Source organism: Anastrepha ludens, chromosome 6, assembly GCF_028408465.1.
Source record: "Anastrepha ludens isolate Willacy chromosome 6, idAnaLude1.1, whole genome shotgun sequence".
NCBI classification, from domain to species: domain Eukaryota; kingdom Metazoa; phylum Arthropoda; class Insecta; order Diptera; family Tephritidae; genus Anastrepha; species Anastrepha ludens.
This window is the reverse complement of record NC_071502.1, coordinates 40,999,852-41,026,036: the sequence shown is the minus strand read 5'-3', so window position 1 is coordinate 41,026,036 and position 26,185 is coordinate 40,999,852. Positions and strand designations below refer to the sequence as shown.

At 36.2% G+C, this 26,185-nt stretch overlaps 1 protein-coding gene across 1 annotated transcript in view; it reads right to left on the bottom strand.

The window, feature by feature from the left end:
- The window catches only part of LOC128868675 (uncharacterized), a 174,826-nt gene that overhangs the window by 107,245 nt on the left and 41,396 nt on the right, over window positions 1–26,185 (bottom strand). Inside the window, exon 2 of the mRNA XM_054111020.1 lies at window positions 13,154–14,285. Coding sequence (XP_053966995.1) covers window positions 13,154–13,188 — 35 coding nt within the window. The 5' untranslated portion in view covers window positions 13,189–14,285. The remainder of the gene's footprint in view (window positions 1–13,153; window positions 14,286–26,185) is intronic.

The following is a 26,185-nucleotide window of genomic DNA, read 5'->3' as shown; positions in this document are numbered from 1 at the left end:
GGTTTTTTGCATCGAATTGTGACTGGCGATGAAAAGTGGGTCCATTACGACAATCCAAAACGTCGGGCAACGTATGGATACCCTGGCCATGCTTCAACATCGACGTCGGCGCAGAATATTCATGGCCTGAAGGTTATGCTGTGTATCTGGTGGGACCAGCTGGGTGTTGTGTATTATGAGCTACTGAAACCGAATGAAACGATTACGGGGGATGTCTACCGACGACAATTGATGCGTTTGAGCCGAGCACTGCGAGAAAAACGGCCGCAATACGCCGATAGACACGACAAAGTTATTTTGCAACATGACAATGCTCGGCCACATGTTGCACAAGTGGTCAAAACATACTTAGAAACGCTCAAATGGGATGTCCTACCCCACCCGCCGTATAGTCCAGACCTTGCGCCATCCGATTACTATCTCTTCCGATCGATGCAACATGGCCTGGCTGACCAGCACTTCCGTAATTACGATGAAGTCAAAAAATGGATCGATTCGTGGATTGCGGCAAAACCGACCGAATTTTTCACAAAGGGAATCCGTGAATTGCCAGAAAGATGGGAAAAAGTAGTAGTAAGCGATGGACAATATTTTGAATATTAAATTTGTAACCATTTTACGTCAATAAAGTTTCAAATTTCGAAAAAAAAACGCACGAACTTATTCATAGTCCTATTACTTGTGTATGTATGCCTGTAACGATATGTGCGTGTGTATGTAAATGCATGTATGTGAGAACAAAAGTGCTGGTAAATAGCAAAAAAGTCAAATCGTGAAAACAGCATACACAAAATTCATAGGTACAATCCCTTAGCGGCACTTCCAGTGTTGAACTGCAAACATTTGTTTTCGAAATTTTTTATTTCTTATTCTTCCTTTTTTTTGTATTGTTTTTTGTTTCTGTTCAACTGACATTTCAATTGCGCAGCGTTGACGCCTATTTACTCGTACTCGCGTTTGGCACACACCTATTTTTTGCTTAATTTTACTACACAGTTCATTTATATTTTTTTTGTTAAATTGAAGCGGCGTAAATAAATGTAAAGCTAGTGCCAAAAAAAAAATTGGAAAAATTTGGAAGAATTGGGAGAATTGAGTTTTCGCTGCCATTTGAGTACTTTTTTAAACAATTTTCATTAAGTACCATACTTTGTGTGTAGGTGCATATTTTTTCTTGTCCGATCGGCTTCTCTTTCCACACTCCAATGGATGATACCCACCGACGTTTATTACTTTCTCACAAATTCGGCTTTGTGAGAAAAATTCAAGCTGTGAGTCATTAGCGAGGCGAAAGGCGTCCAAGTTTGCATTGCAACCTCTCAAAATAATCAGTTTTTGTTGTTTTTTGTTTAGCAATAAAGATGTTTGTCTCAAACTTTTGTTACTTTTAATGGGATTTTCACCGTCCAATAGCTAACATTTATACTATTTGTCTTTCACTTTTCGTGCTTTTTACATTTCTCCGACTTATTTTGTATGTTTGACACGGAGTTCACTTGCTTACTAATTGCAGTTTTAGTGTGACCCGTTCTTTACGTTTTTCCCCTTCCTGTTTTTTGAAGAATGCCCAAGTGAATGCTTTCTTCAATTTCTTCTTTTATTCTCGATGTTAGTTGTGTATTTTAATGGTTAATGGCCATTTAATCTGACTATTGTTTTTGGTCTATGTACTCTTTGTTTTGGTTTTGATATGATTCTCTATGGCTATGTGCATACATGTGTACGTATGTATTTCTAAGTAGGCGGCCATAAAAGCTCATTAGTCTGAACATTTTTACGTGCTCGCTTATGCAATTTTAATAATTACGCTCAATTAAAATGCGTTGAAGAACCATTAGTTAGCGGACTTGTAAGCTCTTAAATTATAACAGTAATTGTGATTAAAGCCATAGCGGCTAAGAGAAGCCCCATATTTAATTATCTATCAGATATGCACACAATGAGTTTTCTGCAAAATTCTGTCATTATTTACGATATTGTTTTTTTAGCTTAAAATATTTTATTTTCCGGGTCGAAAAAAATGAATAAATTTCTTTTGAAAGAACGATAAACTGTGCATTTGTGCGGGTTGGCCATCAGGTACGCTCTTTTTAAATTTTTTAATCAAATCTTATTTTGACTCTGACAACCAGTTCGAGTTTAAAATACAGCGCCTTCCACTTGAACAATAAGGAAATATCGAAAATTGACTTCCAAATTTTGAAAATATATTTTCAATATTGCGAGATATTGCGTCACCAACAAAACATGCTATATCGTTTTTTTTTGTTTTTGAGAAGGTGGAATGGGAAAGAATGGAATTGTAGATGGCCGGAAATTTTTCAAGCACTCAGAAATTTTCCATGCCCATTACACTTAGAGCCAAGAGAGAGGATTTAACGGAACTGCGAACTCCCCACAGTTTTTTTTTTAAATCTAAGCTCTTTGTTTAGGGAAAAATAATAAAGTTCCGTTCATTCTGGGTACAGCCGACACAACAATCTGCTATCTGCGTAAGTCTGGTGGAAGTCGGACAGCGGTAGAGAAAATGCTCTGTACTATTCTCAACTCCCAAACAAGATAGACACAGTGGATTATCGATGCTGCCTATGGTGACCTTAAGTCGTCGCGAAGGATTGTGCCTTCTACCAAGGCTTGTGGCTCACTCCTTCATTGTGTGAGAAGGAATTTTGCCGGCAGTCTGATACGCCTTTTCTATAGCGGCAGTTGTTATGCGCTTTATTGATGAAAACCTCCCGCTTACTTGGCCCTAAAACTGGATCCGGCCTAATTGGGCGCTTCAAAGAACTGCAGTTGGTCAATTGATTGCTGTCAAACTATAGAAGAACTAGCAAAATCATTGGGAGTCACTCAAGCAGCCATTTCAAAACGTTTTAAAGCAGCCGGATTCATTCAGAAGCTTGGAAATTGGGTTCCCATGAGCTGAAGCCGAGAGACGTTGAAAGGCGAAAATGCATGGCCGAATTGCTGCTTGAACGCCACAAATTGAAGTCATTTTTGCATCGGGTTGTGACTGGGGTAAAAAATGGATCCATTATGACAACCCTAAGCGCAAAATATCATACGTGAAGCCCGGCCAACCAGCGAAACCGACGCCGAAGAAGAATATTCATTGCGTCAAGGTAATGCTCTGTATTAGGTGGGATCAGAAAGATGTGATCTATTATGAGCTGTTGAAATCTGCCCAGACGATCATCGGGGACCTCTACCGAACTCAATTGATTCGTTTGAAGAGAGCAATCGCCGAAAAACGACTGGAATATGCGACCAGGCACGAGGCCATAATTTTACAACAAGATAACGCTCGGCCGCATGTTGCTCAACCGGCCGAAACATATTTGGAAAACAGTGGATGGGAAATTTTACCTCACCCGCCTTATAGTCCAGACATTGCCCCGTCCGACTACCATTTGTTCCGGTCGATGCAGAACGCACTCACTGGAATACGATTCACTTCAGTTGAGGGTATCAAAAATTGGCTCGATTCCTTCTTGGCAGCCAAGCCAGCGCAATTCTTTTGGGACGGTATCCACAAATTACCAGAAAGATGGGAAAAAGTAGTGGCTAACGATGGACAATACTTTGAATAAAATATATTGTACTAAATTTTTATAATAAATAAAATAATAGTCAAAACTGGTCTGATTGATGTGCTAACGTTTCGTGTACATAGACAAAAGTCTAAGCGTTAGAAATTCTGCTACCAATTACTTTTCAAGCATTCATTAGTGATTATGCTCTTTTGTGACAGATTTTGTTTATGGACTAAAATATTGCATATATGAGTACTATCACAAAAGTGAGCGTATAAAGTAATTGTTTAGGCCTTTTTGTACAAACTAATCACATTTTCCATCTTTTTTTTCATTGCACATATCAGCTATGTATTTTTTGATATTCAATTATGAATACAATTCAGCAACCACAAACTAAAACTAAACACTAAAAAAGTAATTAAAAATGGTGAAAAATAAATAGATTTAGTGAACAATTTTGCAAAAAAACATAATAACATAACTACAAAAAATTGCATTCAGGGTTTATAATCTGCAACGAATTGACGAGCAGTTGATGGTGAATGTGAATGCAAATTAATTAATTTTATATTAATTTTTATATTATTGTTGTGGTTTTTGTGTTTATGTTTTTTGCAATATCTGCTAAGTGAATAAACTACCAAAAAAAAAAAATACAAACGTATTACGTATGAAAGCGCAAGCGTCAGAGGAGTCAGTGCGGAGCGAGCAGCCAGCAATTCATCAGCAGCAACTTTAATTGGTTTGTTGCCTAATAAAGTGAGCGCACATGGAGATTTGTACACTTAAATGAGTACTGCATATTTGTTTGCATGAATGGACGCACTTTTGTTAGCTCCTCTGAATGGCTGATAGTCTATATGTAAGCATGAACATGTTCATTGTGTTAGCTGATAGCGCTTTAACTATTTCAATTACGAATTACGAATTAATTACAAACTGAAAAGGGAAATCGTATGGCTTCATTGGCTCGTAAATTGGCGAAATTGGTGACAGACAGACTGCCCCATACACACTGCGCCGACATAATGATGGACAGCTGAACACAGCAACAAACATATTCTTAATTACATGTGTAATTATGTGTATACAGGGTGGTCCAAATGCAAATTTTGTATGGATTCATAGATTAGACCTCTTTGTTGCGCCAAATGTTAGCAAGTGGCGAGTAGATGAAGCAGCTGGTATAAATAAACTTAACTTGGTAGCGCTGGAAAAGTGCTGCCAAAGATTACATTTGTTTGTGAAAATAGTTAAATATACCAGGCTAATGAGGTATAACCATACGCGCTTGTGGCGAATCTTGTTCGATAACTTTGTTTCTGCTTTCATAAACAAATTTTTCGTCAAGTGCAGCGCGAAGATATAGCTAGCAGAGAAGTGGCGAATCGAAGGTGCCTGTTGATGCGACGCTGAATGCTCTTTTTCGCCCGAAATATCGATAGCCAGTAAGAAATGGGGTTTTGAAGAGTTTAAGAATTTTGTATATAAATACAACCACACTCTAAAACTTTTTTTTATTTTATGACAAAACGTCATTCATAGCTTACTTGGTGAAGCGGGCAGCTAGCAACATTTGGAAATCATTAAGAATTACCATCGAAATTCTGAGTCAACTCTCGCAATTTTAAGACTTTACATTAGTTGTAATAAGCGTCGCACCGACTGTGGCGTGCTATATTTTTTAGTCGAAAAATTCGACTCAACACACTCAAAGAATCATCCAATAATGTTTTTGAATAATATTTTAATAAATAAAAAAAATGGTTTTGAGTGAAGGAAATCTTTATTTTGACCATTACGCGCTCCATTTTGAGTCTATTTGTACTATAAACTGCGGCTGCCTAGTTCACAATTGTCAAATATGATTGATGTACCACAAAAAATTAGAAATGTTTACAAATGATTAATTTTGCGCCACCTTATATGCTTAGATTGTGCTTTTGGCAGAAAAAGATAAAATTGTGTTAAATAGTGTAATTATTGAGAGCACGAAAAAAATATATTTATTTTTATTTTATTTTATTTTTAAAAGTAAACTTGCACTTGGATCACCCTTCATAAATGTACATATGTTAAGTTAATTTTTTGCACCATCAATGCATCCAAATAAGACAGCAAATGAGCTTTTTCGCGAACTTTGTAATTAAAGTGATATGTGTGCGTATGTATCCATGTGCATATATGTATGTATGTACATATGTGTGTAAAATAAATCTGTTCGTACACACACTACAAGCAATTACAACCTGGCTAATTTCGTATTTTACTACCTTTTACTTTTTAATAGTGTTTAATATGTGTATATATGTATGGCTGTACACGCATACATACATAAGCGCAAACTTGAGGAGATGTCTTGTCTGAAAACTTTCAATTTTCTGCGAAAAATTTGAAAAATGCAAAACATAAAAATAAATAAACACAGAAAACTAGGACCACACCTCGCCACATCCTAAATTTTTTGACATTCAAACCCACTTTTATTTTTAATTTTATCAGCTGCGGCAACATTTATTTATTTTCACTTCTTCTCGTTTTCCTTTTTCTTTCTCGTGAATGTGTTTAAGTCACAATAAGCAATTATTCGTATGCACCTATCAATAGGTATATTCACACATACACACATACATATATATGTACATGAATTGTATTTTGTTAATAGCCACGTTTTGCTATTAAAATAAAAGTAAAAAATAAAAGATAAAATTCCGCACGCAATTCGACTCTTGCAGGAGTTGGCCGGTGCAATTTGACCTGGCTTCGACACAGCTGCCAATAAATTACTTGTGAACATATTTAATGTAGACTACACGTACACACACACACTTTCATGTGGTTTTTTGGGGCCTATTCGGAAACTAGTTTTCGTTAATTAAGCGTATTGTCGTGCGTGCAAAGCGACTATCAGCTATGACTGTATTTAAATAGCTTTTTGCCCGTCGTTTTTTTGGTAATTTATTCTATACAAATTTTAATGAGGTCTATTAGGCGGTGTTTGGTTATCTTTTGACAATTGTGCATTCTGAATTTAAGCAACCTCGAAGAAGTATTCCATTGTGCGCAATTTTTGTGTGTCTTCAAAGACCCCAAATCTTTGTTAAGTCATCTACCATTCTCAACTCGTTTAATACAGGTATTTAAGCTACTTAAATTCTGATTACAAATTATTGCTATAATCTCTCATCACAAAGCAAGAGGAAAGTTTTTCGTACAAAAAAAGAGGTTAATATTTCCTTGTCCCTGCTTTGGACTGGTTCAAAGAATTGTTTCTTATAATCTATTCACGCTATAACTAGGCGAATGAGATAAATAGATTGACAAACCTTGTATAACAGGAACCTAAAGTATGTTGTGACACAGGAGCTGTAGTAAGTAATACATTAATGCTCATGCGAATCGTTGATGAAGTACTGACACCAGCAAAACAACCAAGTGAGAATGGAACAACTTGACAGGGTAGTAGCAAAATTCCGTCTCAGATAGAAGAGGAAGTAGCTACGAGTTCACGAGCTGGTAGGACACTAATTATGGGGTACAATCCATGCGGGGACATATGGTCGCCATGCGTAGCATCAGCGATGCACTGCGTACATCGTGTTTGAAGGATGAGGATACGAGTAGTATAGAGCATTTTCTTTGCCGCTAGGTGGGCTGTAAATGTTTGGGTGGAATGTATTCACACAAACTGCGCACAGGTCCATAAAAAAGGAAAGTTTGCATAGAAGCAATTAATCCTCACCTACCTGTCTTTGGCAATTCTTTAAATCATCTATCCTGGCCTTAAAAACAACGGGAAGTAGTGTCTGCATGCTTTTCCGGCTACTCACAGTTGCATTATGTTCCCTTCGCACACATATTAACCACGGCTGTCCAAGACACCCGCACACTTTTTATTGAGTGTTAAAAGGTATTTTGTAGACGAATTATTGATACGAGATACAGAATACTCCAAAGCCTCATTATCAACAAGCCAAAGTAGGTAAGTTATACGAGGGCCTATGGATGCCTGGAGCCTTGAAAACATATCATTTGAGAGAATACCGCCAAGTACGTAGTGTTAATAATACCTAATTTTGTATCTATAGTGTGACTAATGGGCGACACTTCGACCTAAAAGATCTTTTTGTCCTACTACATGTTTTAGACGTACAAAGTTAATATTAGTCCTATTAATTGACTTTATGACTAATTGACTGCTACTTTAAATATTTTACATCAGGTTCTAGTTTACTTAGATGTTCCCTGGCTTAGGTTGCGAATTGGTTGGAGCCAAAGTCTTTCAGTAAATTTTCCACCTGCCGGAAAATTGCAGGATATCTGCAACAGGACCATTCTTGATTTCATTCGAATTCATTTGATATCTATGATCGGATCCTTGTCTTTACCAAGGCAATACAATTGCACAAGATATGCTCTGTGTCTTTATCATCCTCCAAGACAGTCCACACTCTGTCTCATTCCGAATGCCAATTTTTGAGGAATGGTAACCAAGAGACCTTCAAGTTTCTTAATGAATTCTTGAAAAACAAAATACCCAAGCGCCTCATCATCATCTCCAATACAAAGACGAAGGCTTATGTATGCTTAGAGCATTGAAAGCATATCATTTGACAGATTATAGCAAACAAAAAAACTGGTGTTGCAGATAACAACTATTTTTTGAATTTTTTTGAAGCCTTTTAGTCAAGGACGGTAGTATCCTCCATTTGTGGATCCTCCGCAAATGATTGGAGCAGCTCGGCCAAATATCCAAAAAGGACGTAAGCTCAAATTATATATATGGTATATGTATATGATATATTAGCCAAGATAAGGCACAACCAGTTTTCTTAATAGTCGTAGTACTTTTGGTATGCCATCAAATAATTCTTATTTCTCTAAGCTGAGGGCTGTGCAGATTCCAAGCTCTTTTAGTAGAAACTTTTTTTTGAAGCATAGTCGAAGACTAATGCCAAAGAGGCATGCTAACAATTTGTTTGAAGCACATTGAAGAATTGATGCAAAGAGTAAATTTTTTCTTTCCAATAATTTTGTTTATTTGGTTTTTATGTTTCTAAAAATTACACTCTAGCAACATTTTTGTATTCCGAATGGTATCGTCGTAGAAATTTGGTATCCAACGGTTGGCAGAAGTAAATGATAATTATTGAGTCTGAACGAAAATTGACGGCTGCAACAGGATAGGTGCAGAAGAAGAAGTGAAATATTGGCCCCTGATGAATGGTTTAAATTTTGAATTCTGAACCAATAGTTCTTTTTTATTTCATTAATATGAATTGCTTGGTATAATTTTGTATTTAATTATTGTTATTATTTTCTAGCCCAAGGCATATTTAGGCTGAATTTGTTTTTACGAAATGCATGTGCATGCACATAAATAAATGTTGAAATGTACGTTTATGTGTGGTTGAAAACACTTATGAACTTATATGACACATACATATATATCTACATATATATCTATATATAAGAATATATGAATATTTTAATTTATGACTGAAAATTTGGTTATTTTTGGTTACTTTTATTTCCAAAGTTTGGAATTTTTCTTTTCTCACGCCACCAGCTGTGCTGAATCCGAATCTTACATTAGAAGAGACCTATCCCTGCATGTTTTCAAGATGTTTCGACTTAAAAACGCGAATGCATGATTTTTGAATATATTTGAGGTTATGCCGGAATTAAGATTTTGGCCTCTTAATGATTACGATAATTCTCGTTATATGAGAGAACATCAACATTTTGGACATGTTGGCCAATTTTGATAATTTTTTAATTTTTTTTTAAATCTTCATTACATTTTTATATAAAAGTAAAACTCATTGTCTAAGAGAAACCGCATAAGAAGAGGCTTCAACTTTAATGCGAAAATAAGAAAATTTTCACAAGCCTTTCATCTCAATTTCGCGGATTTTAATTAAAGTTTTTAGAACGATTTTTGGTACGCTGTTTTATAGTTTATTAAATTTTAATATAATAAAATGTAAGGTTGAGGTTATTGAAAAACTCTTTTCAACAATCTCCTGCATTGTCAATTATGGGATGGCACCGTCGGGGCATACTTTCCACTACTTTTCCTGCATATTCTACCGGAAAAGACCTCCAAATTTTCCGAATTTGTCGAGAAAGTTGATCTAAATTACATGGCTTGCGTCTGCGAAGTTGTATTTTCATCAGAGCCCACACATTTTCTATGGAATTTGCATCCGGTGACTGAGGTGGCCAATCTAAAGTGAGAACTCCGTTTTGCGCTCCACTCGTTTTCAACGTGTTTTTGAACTCAACATTGGATTTTCCAAAGTACTCCGATATTTCTGTTCATTGGCAAGCAAGTGCTAGCGAATCATTCCGTAAGATATGTCAACACCTTTCGCTTTCAATTTCAGAGCAGCTCCACGTAAATTCAAAGTTGGATCTTTCGAGAACAATGCGAGAATCTTTTTTTCGTCTTTTTTTGAGACTTTGCTTGCACTTCCGCGATCAGGAAAATCATCAGCGTTACCGACCTTTTTATAGCGACTTATCCACTTGCTAACGAGCTGCTGCGACTTTCCCATATATTTCGCAGCAGCAGTTTGCGTTAATTTTGGGGTTTCATACAAACATAGAAAAATTGCCTCAAAGCGAGAGGCGTAAACAGCACTCATTTCGAAAAACCACTCAATTGAAGACTAAATTTGACAGACAGCTGTCGTTTTACAAAAAGCATGAAAGACTGAGGTCTTTGTCATTGAAAAAGAAACAGGACGCTCTGATTTTTTATCTACGTGTAACACTGACCTCGCTCTTATGTAACAGACTGCATATGGAGAAAATGCGCAAAGCTGTTAAGGAAAAAATTAGCAAAAATCTATGGGAGTTTTCAGCAACTTCGAATTCGTAATTTATTACATTGAAATTTCATAAACATTAAAAATGCATACCAGAGTGAGAAGTTTTTCCATGGCAGAGGTTTGCCATTGCCTGCCGAGGGGAGATCGCTATTAGAGAAAAATCGTTTGTATCGATTAGAGTTGTATGCCTTTAATGAGTTTGAATCCATGCCTACCGAATGGTAGCCACGTACAAACGAATTTCGCTAGGCGTCCACCTCTAACGAGTATACTTACACATAAATATGTATAGTATTCAATTAATAAATAACTTGGGGAAAAAGCTAACAAAAAATCTTCCCATCGAGAATGGAAATATTTTACATAATTAAATTGCTTTTTACAGACTACGAGAAGCGGAAATGAAAACTAATTTATAATAATTTTACGGGCGCATTTCTTTATGGGAATTCGCATACGTTCGGTGGTCTAGACTCTTCAAATGTATACACATATCTACATATATACGGAAATTTTACAGCCTAACCTGCACTGTGGTTATTTATTTATAGTATTAAGGATGTGAGTCCCGGCATGGCGGGATTTCAATACTTTTGAAGTCCTAAAAATTTCGGTATTATTTGCCAGCAATCCTAGCATTTTCGGGATTTGTAAGTTCTTACGAAGCATATGGAATGGATAAAGTAAAATTTTTTTATAACGAAAAAAAAAAACTACATTAACTTTGACTTTTTAGGAAATATGTATGTGTTTGAATGCTTTGGTTTTGTCTTTTTAACGCAGAAAAAATGTTGTAAGAAGTCGCACTGACTTACATTTTATTTTAATATAAAAAAATATGCATTAAGGCTCACTCATTTCTATTTTTCCCATTTAAATTGTACGGTATTAAAAAATGTATGAACTTCCTTCAGCTACAAAAGTGATTACTTTTCCATTTTTTTCTTTCCTGTCGATCTTTTTTCGACATACAGAGGCTCACAGCTTATTTCAAGCAATTCGAAAGCTTCTTAACTATAAAACTAGGAAGATATTAAAGAGATATCTGTCCCAGCTATGGGGGAAATGGCAACTGTTTTTCAAACGGAAGTTTTTGCCAACCTGAAAATAGTCGAATGGATAATCGAGAGGAAACAGATTGAAGTTTTCAATGACAGTCAGGCTGCACTGAAGGCCCTGGAGAACGCGAAGCCAACCTCAAAGATTGTTCAAGAATGTAAAAAGCTTAATTCTGTCGCAAGACAAAATAGACTTGTACTTATATGGGTTCCAGGACACTCCGGTGTTCAAGGAAACGAAATTGCCGAGGAATTGGCCAACCGTGGATCAGCGGTTCCCCCACAAGGGCCAGAGCCAATAATCGGAATCAATTTCGCAGGAATGATGAATTGGATCAGCGATTATGTAGGCAATTTACATAAAGAGCGATGGTCCGGTCTAAAACGCTGCAGAACTGCAAAGTGTTTTGTGACAAGTCCGAACAGAAAACTGTCAAACTTAATACTAAAATTTGGAAGGAAAGACATTCGGTTGATAGTCGGTATTATTACAGGACACAAACCATGGAGTCAGCATATGACTACCATTGGAATCATTTAGCACCCAATGTGCCTGTCGTGCTTGGAGGAGGTGGATAGCACTGAGCACTTTCTCTGTGAGTGTCCTGCCTTTGCTAGAGCACGGCTACGAGTATTGGGTTCAGCTGTCGTGAGAATGAGTAATATTCGTTTTCTAAAACTGGAGGGTATTTACAGATTTGTCAAAGAATCTGGAAAATTCTCACAGGACTAACTATCTCTATCTCTGTCTCTATTCTTTCCTATCTCTTTCTCTGATACTTTTCTCCTTCCCTTCTTGACTATCTACCCTCTTTCCAGAGCTCTAATTTCAATGGGTTGTTTAGCCTGAGTATTTTAGGAGCTACCAAATCTCCTGGTGCTTCTTGGCTCGACCTTTTCAAATTTCAATTTCAAAATTTCAGTGTTTTCGTGTATTACAATCCAGAATAGACTTCACGGGTGATTGTGTCGACAACGTCGTCGTGGTAAGTCGTGGTAAGTATATTAGCCAGGGTGAACGAATATTGTGTTTTATGCTTTGGATTGTTATCCTGATGGGAATCGGAAATTCGACATTATGTCACGATTCTCGGCACTCTGCAACAACTTATCTTTTAGAGCCTATAGGTAATTAAATTTGTCTATTTATTATAAACGTCAGCCTCGCGGTACCAGCAGTCGACCTACAGGCCAAGACCATGTTGCCACCACCGCCATATTTCATCGTCGACGTCAAGTATTCTTTAAGTTACTTTATGAGACATGTTTAGGTCTTTTATTTTGGTATTAATGAAATAATTTTCACTTTAAATTAAAAAGTGCATTTAAAATTTATTTACTTTACTTTTATTTATTATATGGTTGCAATTCATTCGAATCGAAGCTGCAATAAAATAATCAATATCTAAATCCTAGGACTACTCCCAAAAATTTCGGGATCGTAAAAATTGATATCCCTAATACGTAGCTCAAGGGTTAGTTTTTGCTAATTTTCCTGATTTATCATAGCGACTACTCCCAACAATTTCGGGATCGTAAAAATTGATATCCCTAATACGTAGCTCAAGGGTTAATTTTGGCTAATTTTCCTGATTTATCACAGTACCAAAAGCGATTATGAACTCCAAAAATAAAGTCTGATTAGTTGCACATACTACATATATATATGTAAATACATGTATGTATGAGTGCATGTGCACGTGAATATAGCTTTAGTACTTACTTGCGCGCCAAACGCTTCCTTATGCCGGCCAACATTGCTGCTTTCGCTGTTATTAACTCGATGACTTCTTGATGATTTTCCGGTCGGTCGGCCGTTTTAGCCAATTATGCGCTGCTACCAATTCAATTCTCTCAATTTACCTGTTTTCTTTTTGTTTTGTGACTACGAGCGCGAGATCGATTAGTGAAAAAATTAGTTTTCTTCTAAAACCCCGCCACGGCTAAAGGGCAACAGCACGCAGGGCAGCTGTTCTATGTAATTACTAGTAGTATTGCTTTTGTTGTTGTTGTTATTGGTGCTGCTGCTCTTCCCGCTGCACATAATCACAAAGCGAATCACGAAACAATTTCAATGGGCTTCAAAAACTGCCAGTGTAATAAGTTAGATTTTACCAAGCACCTACTTTCATACACACATACACACGCACATGTATGTGTATGTTTGCAACAGAGAACTAGTAGACGATTTCGATCTTCGCGCGTTCTCTGCTCAGCATCTTTCGCCTGATAGGCACGAATTCAATTTCACGGATTTCACTCGCGCGATTTTCAAGTACAAATTATTATGGTTGAATTTTATATGCTTTTGCATCATTAACGCCGCCTTTGCCGGCGCAGTCAAAATTCTTATGTGGTACGTCTGTATGTAGCTCACGATGGCGGCCACACAGCCCACACGCCGCCGGTGATTGCCTGCGGGAGTAAGCAAATTTCCGAGTACACGCGCACTCACGCACGCACGAATTGCGCTGCTGCTCTCAATATCACAATATCAAATTCAGCAATAACCAGCTGTGAAGTTGAAGTTTGCGTTTTGTTTACATTAACTCCAACTGCAGGCGATCCATTCGATTTATTTGCTTATGATTATTTCTTCTTCCTTTTTGCTACGAGAATTTTTATTTTGACTGCGACTTTATTTGTGCACACGTTTCGCTCCCTTCACTTTGCGGCTGGCTGCTCGAATTTCTTGCTGGCTATGCTTTGAAGCCCGAAAAAACACTTGTGCCGTTGTGGAGTTTCAGCGGACAACATGTCTCCTGCTGTTGTTGCTGTTGCTGCTCGCTGCTTGCTGCTTGCTGCTTGCTGTTGGCGGCGGGTGCAGTGGCCCAACACTCGTTTGGGGATAGACTCTGTAAATAGCATAAGAGAAACCAAAGAATTCACACATTATTTTTCTTTTCAGTAACCGAAACTGATGCTGCAAAAAGAGAAAAGAAAGGAGGAAAGCAGAAATATGGTAAAGCTGCAATGCATTGGCCTCGCAAGTACTTCTCCGCTGCCTTCTGGTTGGTTGCGCAAATGTGCTTTGTGATTTATTGTGGGAAATTCGATATTTCTCACAAAGCATGCACATAGACACACACACACATGCACTTTCATCCAGGGAGATTTTATATAACTACGAGAAATGTAAATGAAGTGTTTATGCCAACATAAACACCGAAATGATTATGTGCGAATTTCTCGTGCATTCAAATTAATTATGATGAATTTTTTCATTCCTTCTTTCTTCACGACTTTTCTTTGCTTCATACCAACAATGACTTCGCATAATTCAGAACTTTCAGAACTTTCAGCATTTCAATTATTTTTAGTTTAAACTCCTGCTTGTCTTTGTCCCTGACGTAGTATATCTGAACGCTGCATTACATTCCACAAATGATTTTTTTCTGGAATATTGTATTACTTGTGGTAGTGTGCGTTTGCAGTTAGGGCGACAGCGTCATAAAATTTCATTCATTATTTTGGGTAATTGTTTCGGAGAGTCATGTCTGCTGCGTTACACCATCTCAGATATTTTAGATTGTCATAACTTTGCGATAATTGGAAGTGATATTTGATCTTTTAGTTTAAATAAGTCACTGCTTCGCACTCACACGAGAGTGGGGGAAAAAATTAAGGAAAAACGAGTAAAGAAGCGCAATATTTAGTCCGGCCTGAACTTTATTTACTCGCGTACTTTTTAGTACAATTTAATTTGAGCTGGCTATGAACTTTTGAAATCATACAGACTCATAAGCAGAGAGAGTAGCTTGTAACATCAGATGGATGGGCTTAGTTTTGGCATACATATAAAAAATGAGCGTGGTTTTCTTCCGATCTGAAAAATATTCAGGTCGAGTATAAAGAATATGGAGAGGAATACATGTACTAAGTTTTGGGCGAGTTTTATTAAGTTATCATCGAGATACACGGACTTACATAAAAGTAGGCGTGACTTCGTCCATTTTTCCAAAATTCAATTTTTTGTGTTTGTGCTTCTTTTCTTGGGGCTATTATTTGCACAAAATTTGATGAATTTTATTTTTTTGGAAGTACTTTTATATGGGTGGTGGAATTGGTTATCCATCAATTTCGCCCACTCTCAGTACCAACTTATCTTGAACCAAGAGTAATATGTGTATCAAGAATTATGTAAAAACATATTAATTTTTCAAATCCTCTCATCGTTCTGGTCATTTTGGTATATACACCAGTGTTCACAATAATAGTAACGCGACATATTGCAAAGTTTGCACTAAACATTTATTGTTAATTTTATTTATTTATTTTATATTTATTTTTAAACTTAGTTTATACTACAACAAAATCCATGTAACTAAATTTTTTTTTATATTTGTATAAAGTAAAAAAAAAAAGTTCGAAAAATGTTCATAAAAGTTGTAAATACATTAGAAATATTTTGAGTATGCAATTTTATAACCGATTCAATTACGGTAGCTCAAGTTTGAAGGAGCTCAAAAATCTCGTTAATTTTCAATATTTTTCTTTGCTGACGGACTTGTGCATTTTCTTCATACAGAAAAATTTCGAACATTCGTTATATGAAAGAGTTATGCATAATAACAACAAAAGCAACAACAACAAAAAATTTAAAAATCAACGCGAAATTTGATTTACTTTAGGTTAAGTCGAAATGGTTGCCCAAAGAGATGGCATACTCGGACGAAAAGAAAAAATGTAGCCTTTGTGATACCCTTATAAAGGAGGTATGAAGACTAGGAAGAGCGGAATAAGGAGGTGGGAGGTTGGAGGTTGGACGGCGGTGGTCTTCGATGACGCCTGAACGATTAGCTCCTATCAAGATTGAATGGACTCAAAACTGCCTCCCAGAATTTTTTCTTAGGATTCTGTCTAAAAAATGATATATTTTGATGAAAATTCGTTGATTTTTTTAAATTTTGTATAAATTTTGAAGCTTTGAGTTATGTGGTTATTATTCTACTCTGAATTGTATTTTTATAAAATAATACAAAATTTAGGTACAAAATGAAAAAATAGTCGAAACTTCGCTGCTATTACTGCGAACACAGAAAATCATGGCTTCTCAGCATTTTGACCAGTTTTTGCTATTTTCGTTTTTTGTTTTTGATTTAAATTATTTTTTTTATAAAAGTTTACTCATTGACTAACAAAACCAATATAAATTCAAATTTCAAACTTTATATAAAAGTTAAAGAAATTCCACAAACTTTTTGTTCGCGATCTTTGTTTTTACATAGAGAAATCAGGGGAAAAAATTATAAAAAATAAATTTATTTATTTAACTATAGCAACTTAAAACTTACACTTTGTTATGGTAAAATTCCATAAGCTATACATCTGCATACTTTTTTCTAGAAATTCTAATTAAAATCTGTGGAAATGTGATGGAAAATGTTGAGGAATTTTTTAAATTTTTGTACAAAATTTGGAACTTGGCTGGACATGGATTTGATTAGACTTTTATAAAAAATAATGAGCACTCAAAAAAACAAAACGATAAGAAAAATATTCAAGACTGCTGAGAATATTGATGCGCTATCGTTTGTCGCGTGCTGTAACAGTAAAATGAAAATAAAAATAAATAAAAAATAAACTATTTCAAAATCTCTGAAAAATGTGCAAATTACATTATTATGTTCTCCCCGTTTTATCACATACATACATATTTTCTTTCTCAATTAGCGTTACCTACTTCAATTCTATGATGTACTCCCAGAGAAAAGAAAGCATAGGGACAACCGATCGGGCGGTTTGAGTGGCCAGGAATGTTACCGAAACAGCGTATTTTGTTTGTTAGGGATTAGATTAGATTACATTTGTGGTGGGTTGGACAAGTCCAACCACTCAGTCAGTAGACCATTGTACTACACCCGGAAAATTTTCAGTAGAAAGAATAGAGATATGAAAGATGAAAAGTGGGTGATAAGACGGTTAAATTAGTTTGAGGTCACTCTTCCACAAATCTCTTTTAAGAGATCCGGAAAAGGAAGGGTATGAACTTTATCCATACTCAGTATATCGCAACCCAATATCCGAAGTCTGCTTCAAGACAGGATAGGCATACCGGACTGTCTACAACCCCCATGGTAGCCATATGCTGACCACAGACGTTGTGCCCTGTGATTACACCCACCAATACTCTCAGGTCCTTTCTGCTGAGTTTAGGAGAAAGGTCGCTATTTTCCTGTTTGGTTCTTTCACAAAGCACTTGGCTATTCTGCACGAGTTCAACCCAGACCAACATCCTCTATGTGTAGACCGCATGAAGTCGTCAATCCATAGTTGAATCTATGCAGAATTGACACCTAGAAAGGGTTCAGGGCCTAGTGGCATACTTGCAGAGCCTTCATTAGCCAATTTATCAGCTAAATCGTACCCTGTAATACCACAATGTCCAGGCACCCAAATAAGACTAACTTTGTTGTGTTTTGCAACTCTGTTCAGTTTTGTCTTACATTCACCGACTAACTTCGAAGAGCAGCGTGGGTTAGCAGGGGCTTTCAGTGCAGCTTGACTGTCCCTACGGTGTTTGTTAGGGAAGAAATCACGCAGAATCGCCATGGTCTCAGAAATTCATTGCTGTTGACGATTTAAAAACAAATACGGTTCGCTCATTCCACTGCTTGGTAAAGCACGATTTGAGTTTTGAAGAAGTCTGAGATCTTTACTTAATATTTCCTGCACAATAATTAGTTTTTGCAGGTTCCAGGGCAGCCACTCTCCTACGCACGGACTGACGCGGATTATGGCGGAAACTTGTGACGACAAGTTCAATATTTTCATTTGCTCTCGATGTCCGGCTTGCACCCGACCGTGGTATGTTTGTCTCCGAACTTGCTGCCCGGATCTATCACACCCCTAAACGAGTTAGGGGAGTCAATCTTCATTTGGGGCATCATGCAAATGTCGAATATTGTAACGTGGACAAAATCTATGACGAGCCGTTGCATACAATTCATTGACCTTCTAATACGCTTCGATTGCGAACGCACATTGTTTACCCGTCCACTGCGACGTCGTGACTAAATAACCCGCACCAATAACGAAGCGCAGGGGCCATGCTAATGAAGCAAGAACGGCGCCTGCCATAGCCGAAAGGGTTGCTCCCTATTTGTAGATCCCTCTACTTGTGGAACAATTTCAGGACGCACACCACAAGTAGGAAGAGGAGCTGAGCCAAACACCCAAAAAGGGTGCTAACGAAGCTAACGCTAATACGCTCCGCGGTTAGAGAGAAGCTTTAAATTTAGAATCTAATTTTGCCCTCGGACACCCTGTAATATGGCGACAACTTTTTTAAATGTGGCACACCTATTTGATTGTCCATGAGTGTATATGCATACATATATCATTAAATTTTTTCGATCTTTCCGAGTTTTTCTAGGTTTTCGGAGTTTTCAGTACTTTTCAAGTTTATTTATTTTTATTTATTTATTAACTTCAACATACAATAATAAAACTAATTTGTAAGAAAAAGCTTACTGGCTTAAATAAAATAATTCAGCACTTAATTCATACAAAATATACAAAAAAGCATCAGGTCAGTCGCCCAGTTCAAGCTTTCACAACGAATATTTTTGAAAACTGCTTGAAGACTTTAAATTTTGTTTTTTCTCTTGCCTTTCGCGTGACCAACAAATTTAGATTAGCGCAAAACTTCCTACGACTAATGACTACTTTGGTGAAGCAAAAATGCCATAATTGAAAAGACCAAAGCAAAAAAGAAGAAACAAGAGCAACAGCCATTAATTCTAAGCATATCTCAAACGCAAAGTGCAACATTTCCTGACAAGCATTTTTTCTCCCTTGTTTTTGCTATTCTTGTTTCATAGATCTGCCCGAAAAGTAACAAACTTCCACAACCACCACCACCCACTCGCTTTAGACACTTCGATTTGCCGCGACTGCCCAGCGCTCCCAGCTGAGTAAACCAGATTTTAATGGACACCTCAGCATTTCAATCTCGGTAGCTATAATTTCATAAATACGCCGCGGAAGAGTTGCTGCAGAAGAATAGTAATTTATGTAGCCACAGAATGGAGATAACAAACGTAACAACACGAGCACAAAACACCGCTTACGTTCCGTTCCATGGTCGGATGATTGCTGCTGGTGTGAGTAAATGAGTTGAAATAAAGCATTTGTGTCGCCACTAAAGCTATTGCCAGAATCGGCGAATGTGTGTGTGGGGATGTAGGTACCCAATTTTTTTTGTATTTTCGTGAACAAGTGCATATGTATGTGTGCATGTATGCATGTATGTATGCTTGCAATGCACTTGGCGCAAAAGCATAATTTCCTACGTTGCGTCACACAGTACCGCCAATTCTGAGCCGTGAGCAGCAACATAAAAGCAGAATCAAGCAGAAATGTTCAGAGGCTCTAGCAATCAAAGCGGGCTGGCCAAAGAGAGAAGGTTGCTGGGTACACTTTTCCGACAGTTACATGTGTGTATATGTATGCATGCCTGTATGTTTGTCTGTCTATTTATTTGTTTGTTTGACTATTGTTTGTTGGCATTCTGTTTCGGCTTCAGCTTCGCCTCCAGCTCCTGCTTTTTGCCGATGCTAGTTTCGCTATCCATACTGCCAACGCTATCGTCTATCCTCTGTCGTCTGTTACCATATTCTCCCTTCCCCCTTCTTCATTCTCCGTTCTCTAGTCGACGTTGTTCCGCATTTGGTTTTAAATGCTACTTTGGGCTGTTGTTTCTGCCATTCATTTAACGGAAACATGCAACAACATTCGATATGCCCCACCGCGCATGCAATTATCCAGCGTCAAGGGAAAACACAATAAGCGACTATTTACAGATGTACTGTAGCTACACAAATAAATGCACGAGTTCATATGTGCATACATACAAATACATATGTAGCTATAACACTCCGACTTTTGTATGTATGTATGTAAGTAGTGTGCAGATATATGAGCCGGCAAACGGTGTCTGTTAACTGCCTTGCAGTGCCTGTTTGTTGGTTGGTTTGCTCTCTGGTTGGTGAGTGAATGAGCAGCGCACAAAACTCTTTCACCATTCGCAATTGCAGTTGCAGTTGTTGCGCTTTCTGCACTCGCTATTATCACTATTTGTTCAACTACATACAGGCTGATGAATATAGTTAGAATGAAGTGCAATAAAACAAATGAAGAGGCACATAAAAAGGCTGAACAGTTGTTCGAGAATAAACATAAAATACGTATGTATGTATGTATGTACATAACTTTTTTACACTCTTGTAAAATTTGAGGGTAAATTTCTGTATTTGGATTCTAAAAACAAAAAAAAAATGTAAAAATGAACTTGAATCAGCTTCCTAAAAGTCAAAACACTGTGTTACCATTCAAGAAAAATTTTGTTTAAAATGTTTTTGGGAAAGAAAAACGATTATGCCGATAAGAGATGGATCAGTTGTTAGAATGCGATCAAGAGTGGATATGCGGACATAGGTGTGCAGCTGAGGTGTGGTAGGAAAAACGAATCACTACCTTTACAGATGGCGACTCCACAGTAAAAAGTTTTGAGGGGAAGTGGTAAGTTACTTTAACTTTTTTTAGGATTTTTGAGTGCTTAAATGAATCAAAATCATGTGAAAATATCAAGTCGATAGGAGCAAAACTTACAAAATTATGAGTATTTCAGCGTCTGTTGCTCCAGGCTGGTTTTCGTAGAATGAAAATCTCTAAAGAACTCTTTGGAAATGATATAAACCCAGTCTCCATTGATGTTCTAGATATGCAATAAATCTCATAAACCTGTTAAGAAACGCAGATGAAAGGTCGACTCAGATAAACGAAAAATTTCATCTATTTTTCTGCCCGAAAGTTATATATGTATGTACATATATAACTTTCGGGCAGAAAAATAGATGAAATTTTTCGTTTTGTATTTATAGAAGGAGCGGTGTTGAACGTACACATACACACATTCATAAGATGTATGTATACTCGTATATTTAAATTTTATCCCGCTCGGAACGCTGGTGTTGAGATATTGTGAAAAGTCGTATTTATTTGTCAATTTAGTTTATATTGAGAAATTCGATAGGTGGCGCTAGTATCGCGATATTTCTAGAAATTCAATTTACAGCCTCCATCTTCTTGATATAAAGCGCAGCAATGGCTTGAAAAGTGTTATGGACACTCCGCTTCATCAGAAACAACAATAAAACGATGGTTCGCTGACTTCAAATGTGCTCGTAGAGGCACCGATGATGGACAACGTAATGGACGTCCAAATGAGGCGGTAACACCAGAAAGCATAAAAAAATCCACAAAATCGTTTTGAATGATCGAAAAGTTAAGTTGCGTGAGTTGGCTGGCATCATAAAGATATCAAAAGAACGTGTTGGCTTTATACTGCATGAGCATTTGACTATGAGAAAGCTCTATTCAAAGTGGGTGCTGCGTTTGCTCACTGTTTTGTTTCATCAAGACAAATTTCGAAGGAATGAAGAGGTTATCGCTAAAACTGAGGCCTATTTTGAACAAAGCATGAATCGCTCTACAAAAGCGGAATCCAGTGTTAGAGCGGCGGTAGAATGATTACGTTGTTCTTAATGGAAATTACGTTGATTAGTAAAGCTAATTTTGAGAAAAAAAACGTGTTTTCTTTGTTAGACCCGGTATTTTTCAGCCAATCGGTAATGGGTTTTGTAGGAGACGAATGGAATACGATCTTGAGGGAAAGGCATTAGTTTCTTTGAATATCATTTGACTTCTAAGGGGTTAGAGGTAGTCAGAGGCCCGAAAAAATGATGATTTGCAAGAATTTTTTTTGCTAGTCAATTAAAAACATAACTTTAATACATCATATTTCGACTTCATTTTCGAAAAAAAAACCGAGAATTAATTGCTAAAAAAAAATCGAAATTTTTGAAAAAAAAAATCCTTCGATCAGGCACGAGTTTTTTATGTTCTTCAAAAGCAGTATACATTTTCTTGAAATCTACCAAGCGGTGATCACCAGTTCAAAAAATTTAGCTTTGAGAAAAACGCATTTAAATTTTTGCTATCGCACCGAAGCGCCCGAGCGCCATTTGTTAATTGTTGAATAACTCCAAGGGTATTTGTCGGATTCACTTAAAATTTTCACACAATATTTTTAAGATATTATACTTTAAGAAAATGTAAAAACGAAAATTCAATTTTTAGAAAATTCTGACTACTCCTAACCTCTTAATATCATAATTAAACACCTGCATACATCATCATGCCATGGCCAAAGCTTGTTGAAGTGCTTCAGGCATCGATGAGAAACTAACACAGCAGCAAATCAATGTGTGTAGTTCAATAAGAACGAAACGAGTCCAGTGGAATTAAGCAAAACACCCTACATTTCAAGATTTATTTCGGGGAAACCTCCTTTTAAGCAAATTCTAAATATTAAGTAACTCAATTCAACGCAGTAGTACAAAATCCTTTTTACATTTTTCTCGGTCGATTTCGCGTATTAAGCGATACTACAAGTAGACCATATAAAATTCGGTTGCGCACTTCTCCACTTATTTTATTTTACAGTAGTAAGAAAGAAAGATATTTCTATAAATGTGCACTTAGCATACATATATCCTTCCATTTAACATGTATGCATGTATTTATTTATGTATATGTGCATTGTATGTGACAAAATAATATTATATGTATATGAAATGCTGAAGTTTAAATTACATTTGTGTAGAAAAATGTAAAAAATGGGTACCATTGTATTGTTCCAAATGCCATTATTCTGGTAGAGCTAATAAATGTAAAATTCTGCATTTATACATACATACTTACATATGCACATAATGAGATAAACATTTTATTGCATACAGTATTGCAGCCAGCTTTTATATACTACGAGTATGTATGTATGAGTGTCCATATGGCACGTACTTCTCAAAAGTGTCACAACTCAAAAATTTTGAAAATTTAGCCTTCAACATTTTTACTATTCTGCCGAAATAGTTATGCTATCCTACATGAGACTGTGTTGATTTATTTTTTACATTTCTGGCAAAAAATGTTGTCTTGAGTTGTGTCGCTTTCAAAGAATATATGCAATATGTGAAAACACTATTGGAATAGCCAAACAATGAGTAATTTGAATTTGCTGCTGACTGCCAAATGTACTGTGACTATTGTAACTACAAGTCGGGACATTAGTTAAACTACACAAATACACGTACAAGCAAACAATTACGTGTGTATGCTTGTATGTACGTATATTCATTTCCGTCATTGTGCAAAAGGAAACAAAACCGCTATAGTTTCAAAAGCACAAATTTCAGTGAAGAAGGCAAAGTGTGTTCTTTCTCAATATTTGAATAAAAAACAATAGAAAGCAATCAAGCATTTTTCGCAAAAGTGCAGTGCGAAGTAGAGAAGAGCACTATGACCATACAACAAAACGCGCATACACACACATATACACATTTTTGTAAGAGTATAGGTAACTAACATTACGAGCCCTATTGTTTAATGCCTCTATTTTGAAGTGACTACTTACTCCTCAACGTCGCCGTACTTTCTTTTCTTTATTGAGTTGCCAACAATTGCAACTTTTTTGCAACCTACGGTCGGTAACAAAAATAAACGGCCTTAAACTCAACTATGTATCATTTACTCTTATTTATATTTACATACAAACATATTCCAAGTATGCATTCTATGGTATAAGCGAGCGTGCATGGACTACATAGCTGCGAAAAATGAAGTTGAACTATGAAGTGTATGCAGTCAAAAGACGGGTGGGAGGAGTTGAGCAAACACTGCGGAAAGAAGAGAAAATAAAACACTTTTCAAAGTGCAAAATATCTGGTTGCACGGCAAAAAGCTAGAGTGTAGCAGAATAACAAAATGGTAGCAGCTGATAAAACAAACAATTTGATCCAGTAGGTATCAGTTTCTACAAAAACAAAAAGCAAAAAAGAAAACAACAATGGTCGACCAAACAAAAACTAACATCTGTATCAATTTCTTCGCCTTCGAGTAAATCTCGAAATCCCAATAAGTTTTCAAGCGAAAGAAACTTTTGTAATGAAATACTCAAAGTGTGTTCTCGATTTTGTAATCACAAAAAATACAAACAAAACATAAAATAAATTGGTTGAAGTCAAATATTTTTGTTTCAATATTTGCGGTAATCCTCGGATTTAAAAGAAAGTTAATGGAGTTCGAAAGTACTTACTTACATACACATACATACAAATACTTAGTAGCAGTTTTGTTAAAGAAACGCATTAGCGTTGGTTGATGCGCGATTTCTCACATATTGGTGAGAGCAAGAGAGCAAAAACTTTGTTGATAATTTATGCTATCATAAGAAGTTGAAGTGAAACTTTACAAATACGGTATAACTTTTAGAACCTCCATGGAGTTGCTGCTAAGAACAACAATGCATTCCGATAGCCGACGCCGAAGTGAGAATTTTATTGTACTCTCAGAGTGCTTTGAATTGTCTTGCACATTTGCATAACTTTTTGTAATCAACTAGGCTCACATAAGACCAAGAGAGGCCAACTTTAATATACACGGGTGAGCGTAAATGAGTAAATTAAGATTTTGAGCATTAAATTTGAACATTTTGTTAAATTTTCATCTAAAATTTGACCTGAATTTTGAGAAAATTTCGATTACGTGATTTTATAGCCTTTTGAATTTTGATATAATAAACGGCATGTTTGAAGTATGTAGCACAAAAATCCCGCTGAGTTTTGATACTTTCTTTTTTTGCTGGCGGTCTTGTCAATTTTTCCCATATGTGAGGCTCGATATTTTTTATGTAGAAGAAAACACTCAACATCATTAGGGTAAACATTTTTCAAAAACTGACGTGATTTCTGAGCAACTTCGGGCGTTACCTTAATATGTTGGGGTATAAAATTGCCTTCTCGAAATGATTTTAAATATTCTGGTTAACAAGTTTGAAATTTTGACAAAAGTTTGTGGATTTAGTTCTAAATTTATACAAAGTTTGAAACTTTTATTTATATAATAATTGTAGAATTAGCTACCTTTTTATAAAATAATTTCAAATTAAAAGAAAAACATATAAATTATATAAACTTGTCAATAAAACAAGAAATTAATGGATCAATAAAAAAAAAAAAAATAAAAACATTTAAATTAAATTATTAAAATTAAATATTTCGAAAAAAAGAACAAAATATTTCGTTCACGTATACGCTTTATTGGCAATTTGCGCTTCCCATTATTTGAACATATGTATATTACTAAGATTTTTTTTTTTTAATTTTGCGCATTTCTGTTCTTCGGGTTAAAGTATTTTTATGTCATGAGAATAGATCTGATATGAAACCGATAGGATATCTCCAGAGATTTCGTATTCACAAATCATTTAGAATACATCCAAAATCATCGACTGACCGTAGCCAATGAGTGGAATCTGTTTGGTACAGTGGAGCACCTGGCGAGATTTTGCAAAATTCGGTTGAATCTATGCTTACTGACGCTGTGATTATAGCAAAGCGAGGATCAACAAAATATTAGACATTTTAGACTGGTAGTTTGTATGCTTTGTATTTGTATCCTGAGTACGGTGAACCTTTTCAAATATCATCATCATTAATATTTACTTAAAAATTATATGGTTTTTATTAAATAGTTTAATGCTTTCAACTATTTTAAATGTAGAAAACTTTATTGGTTGTCTTAAAATAGAAATAAAAAAATCAGCACTTCATTTAATAAAAGTAATGCATTTTCTATGATTGTGGCTGTATTTGTGCATTCCCTCGATAGTCGATTCTACGAACCGGAATGA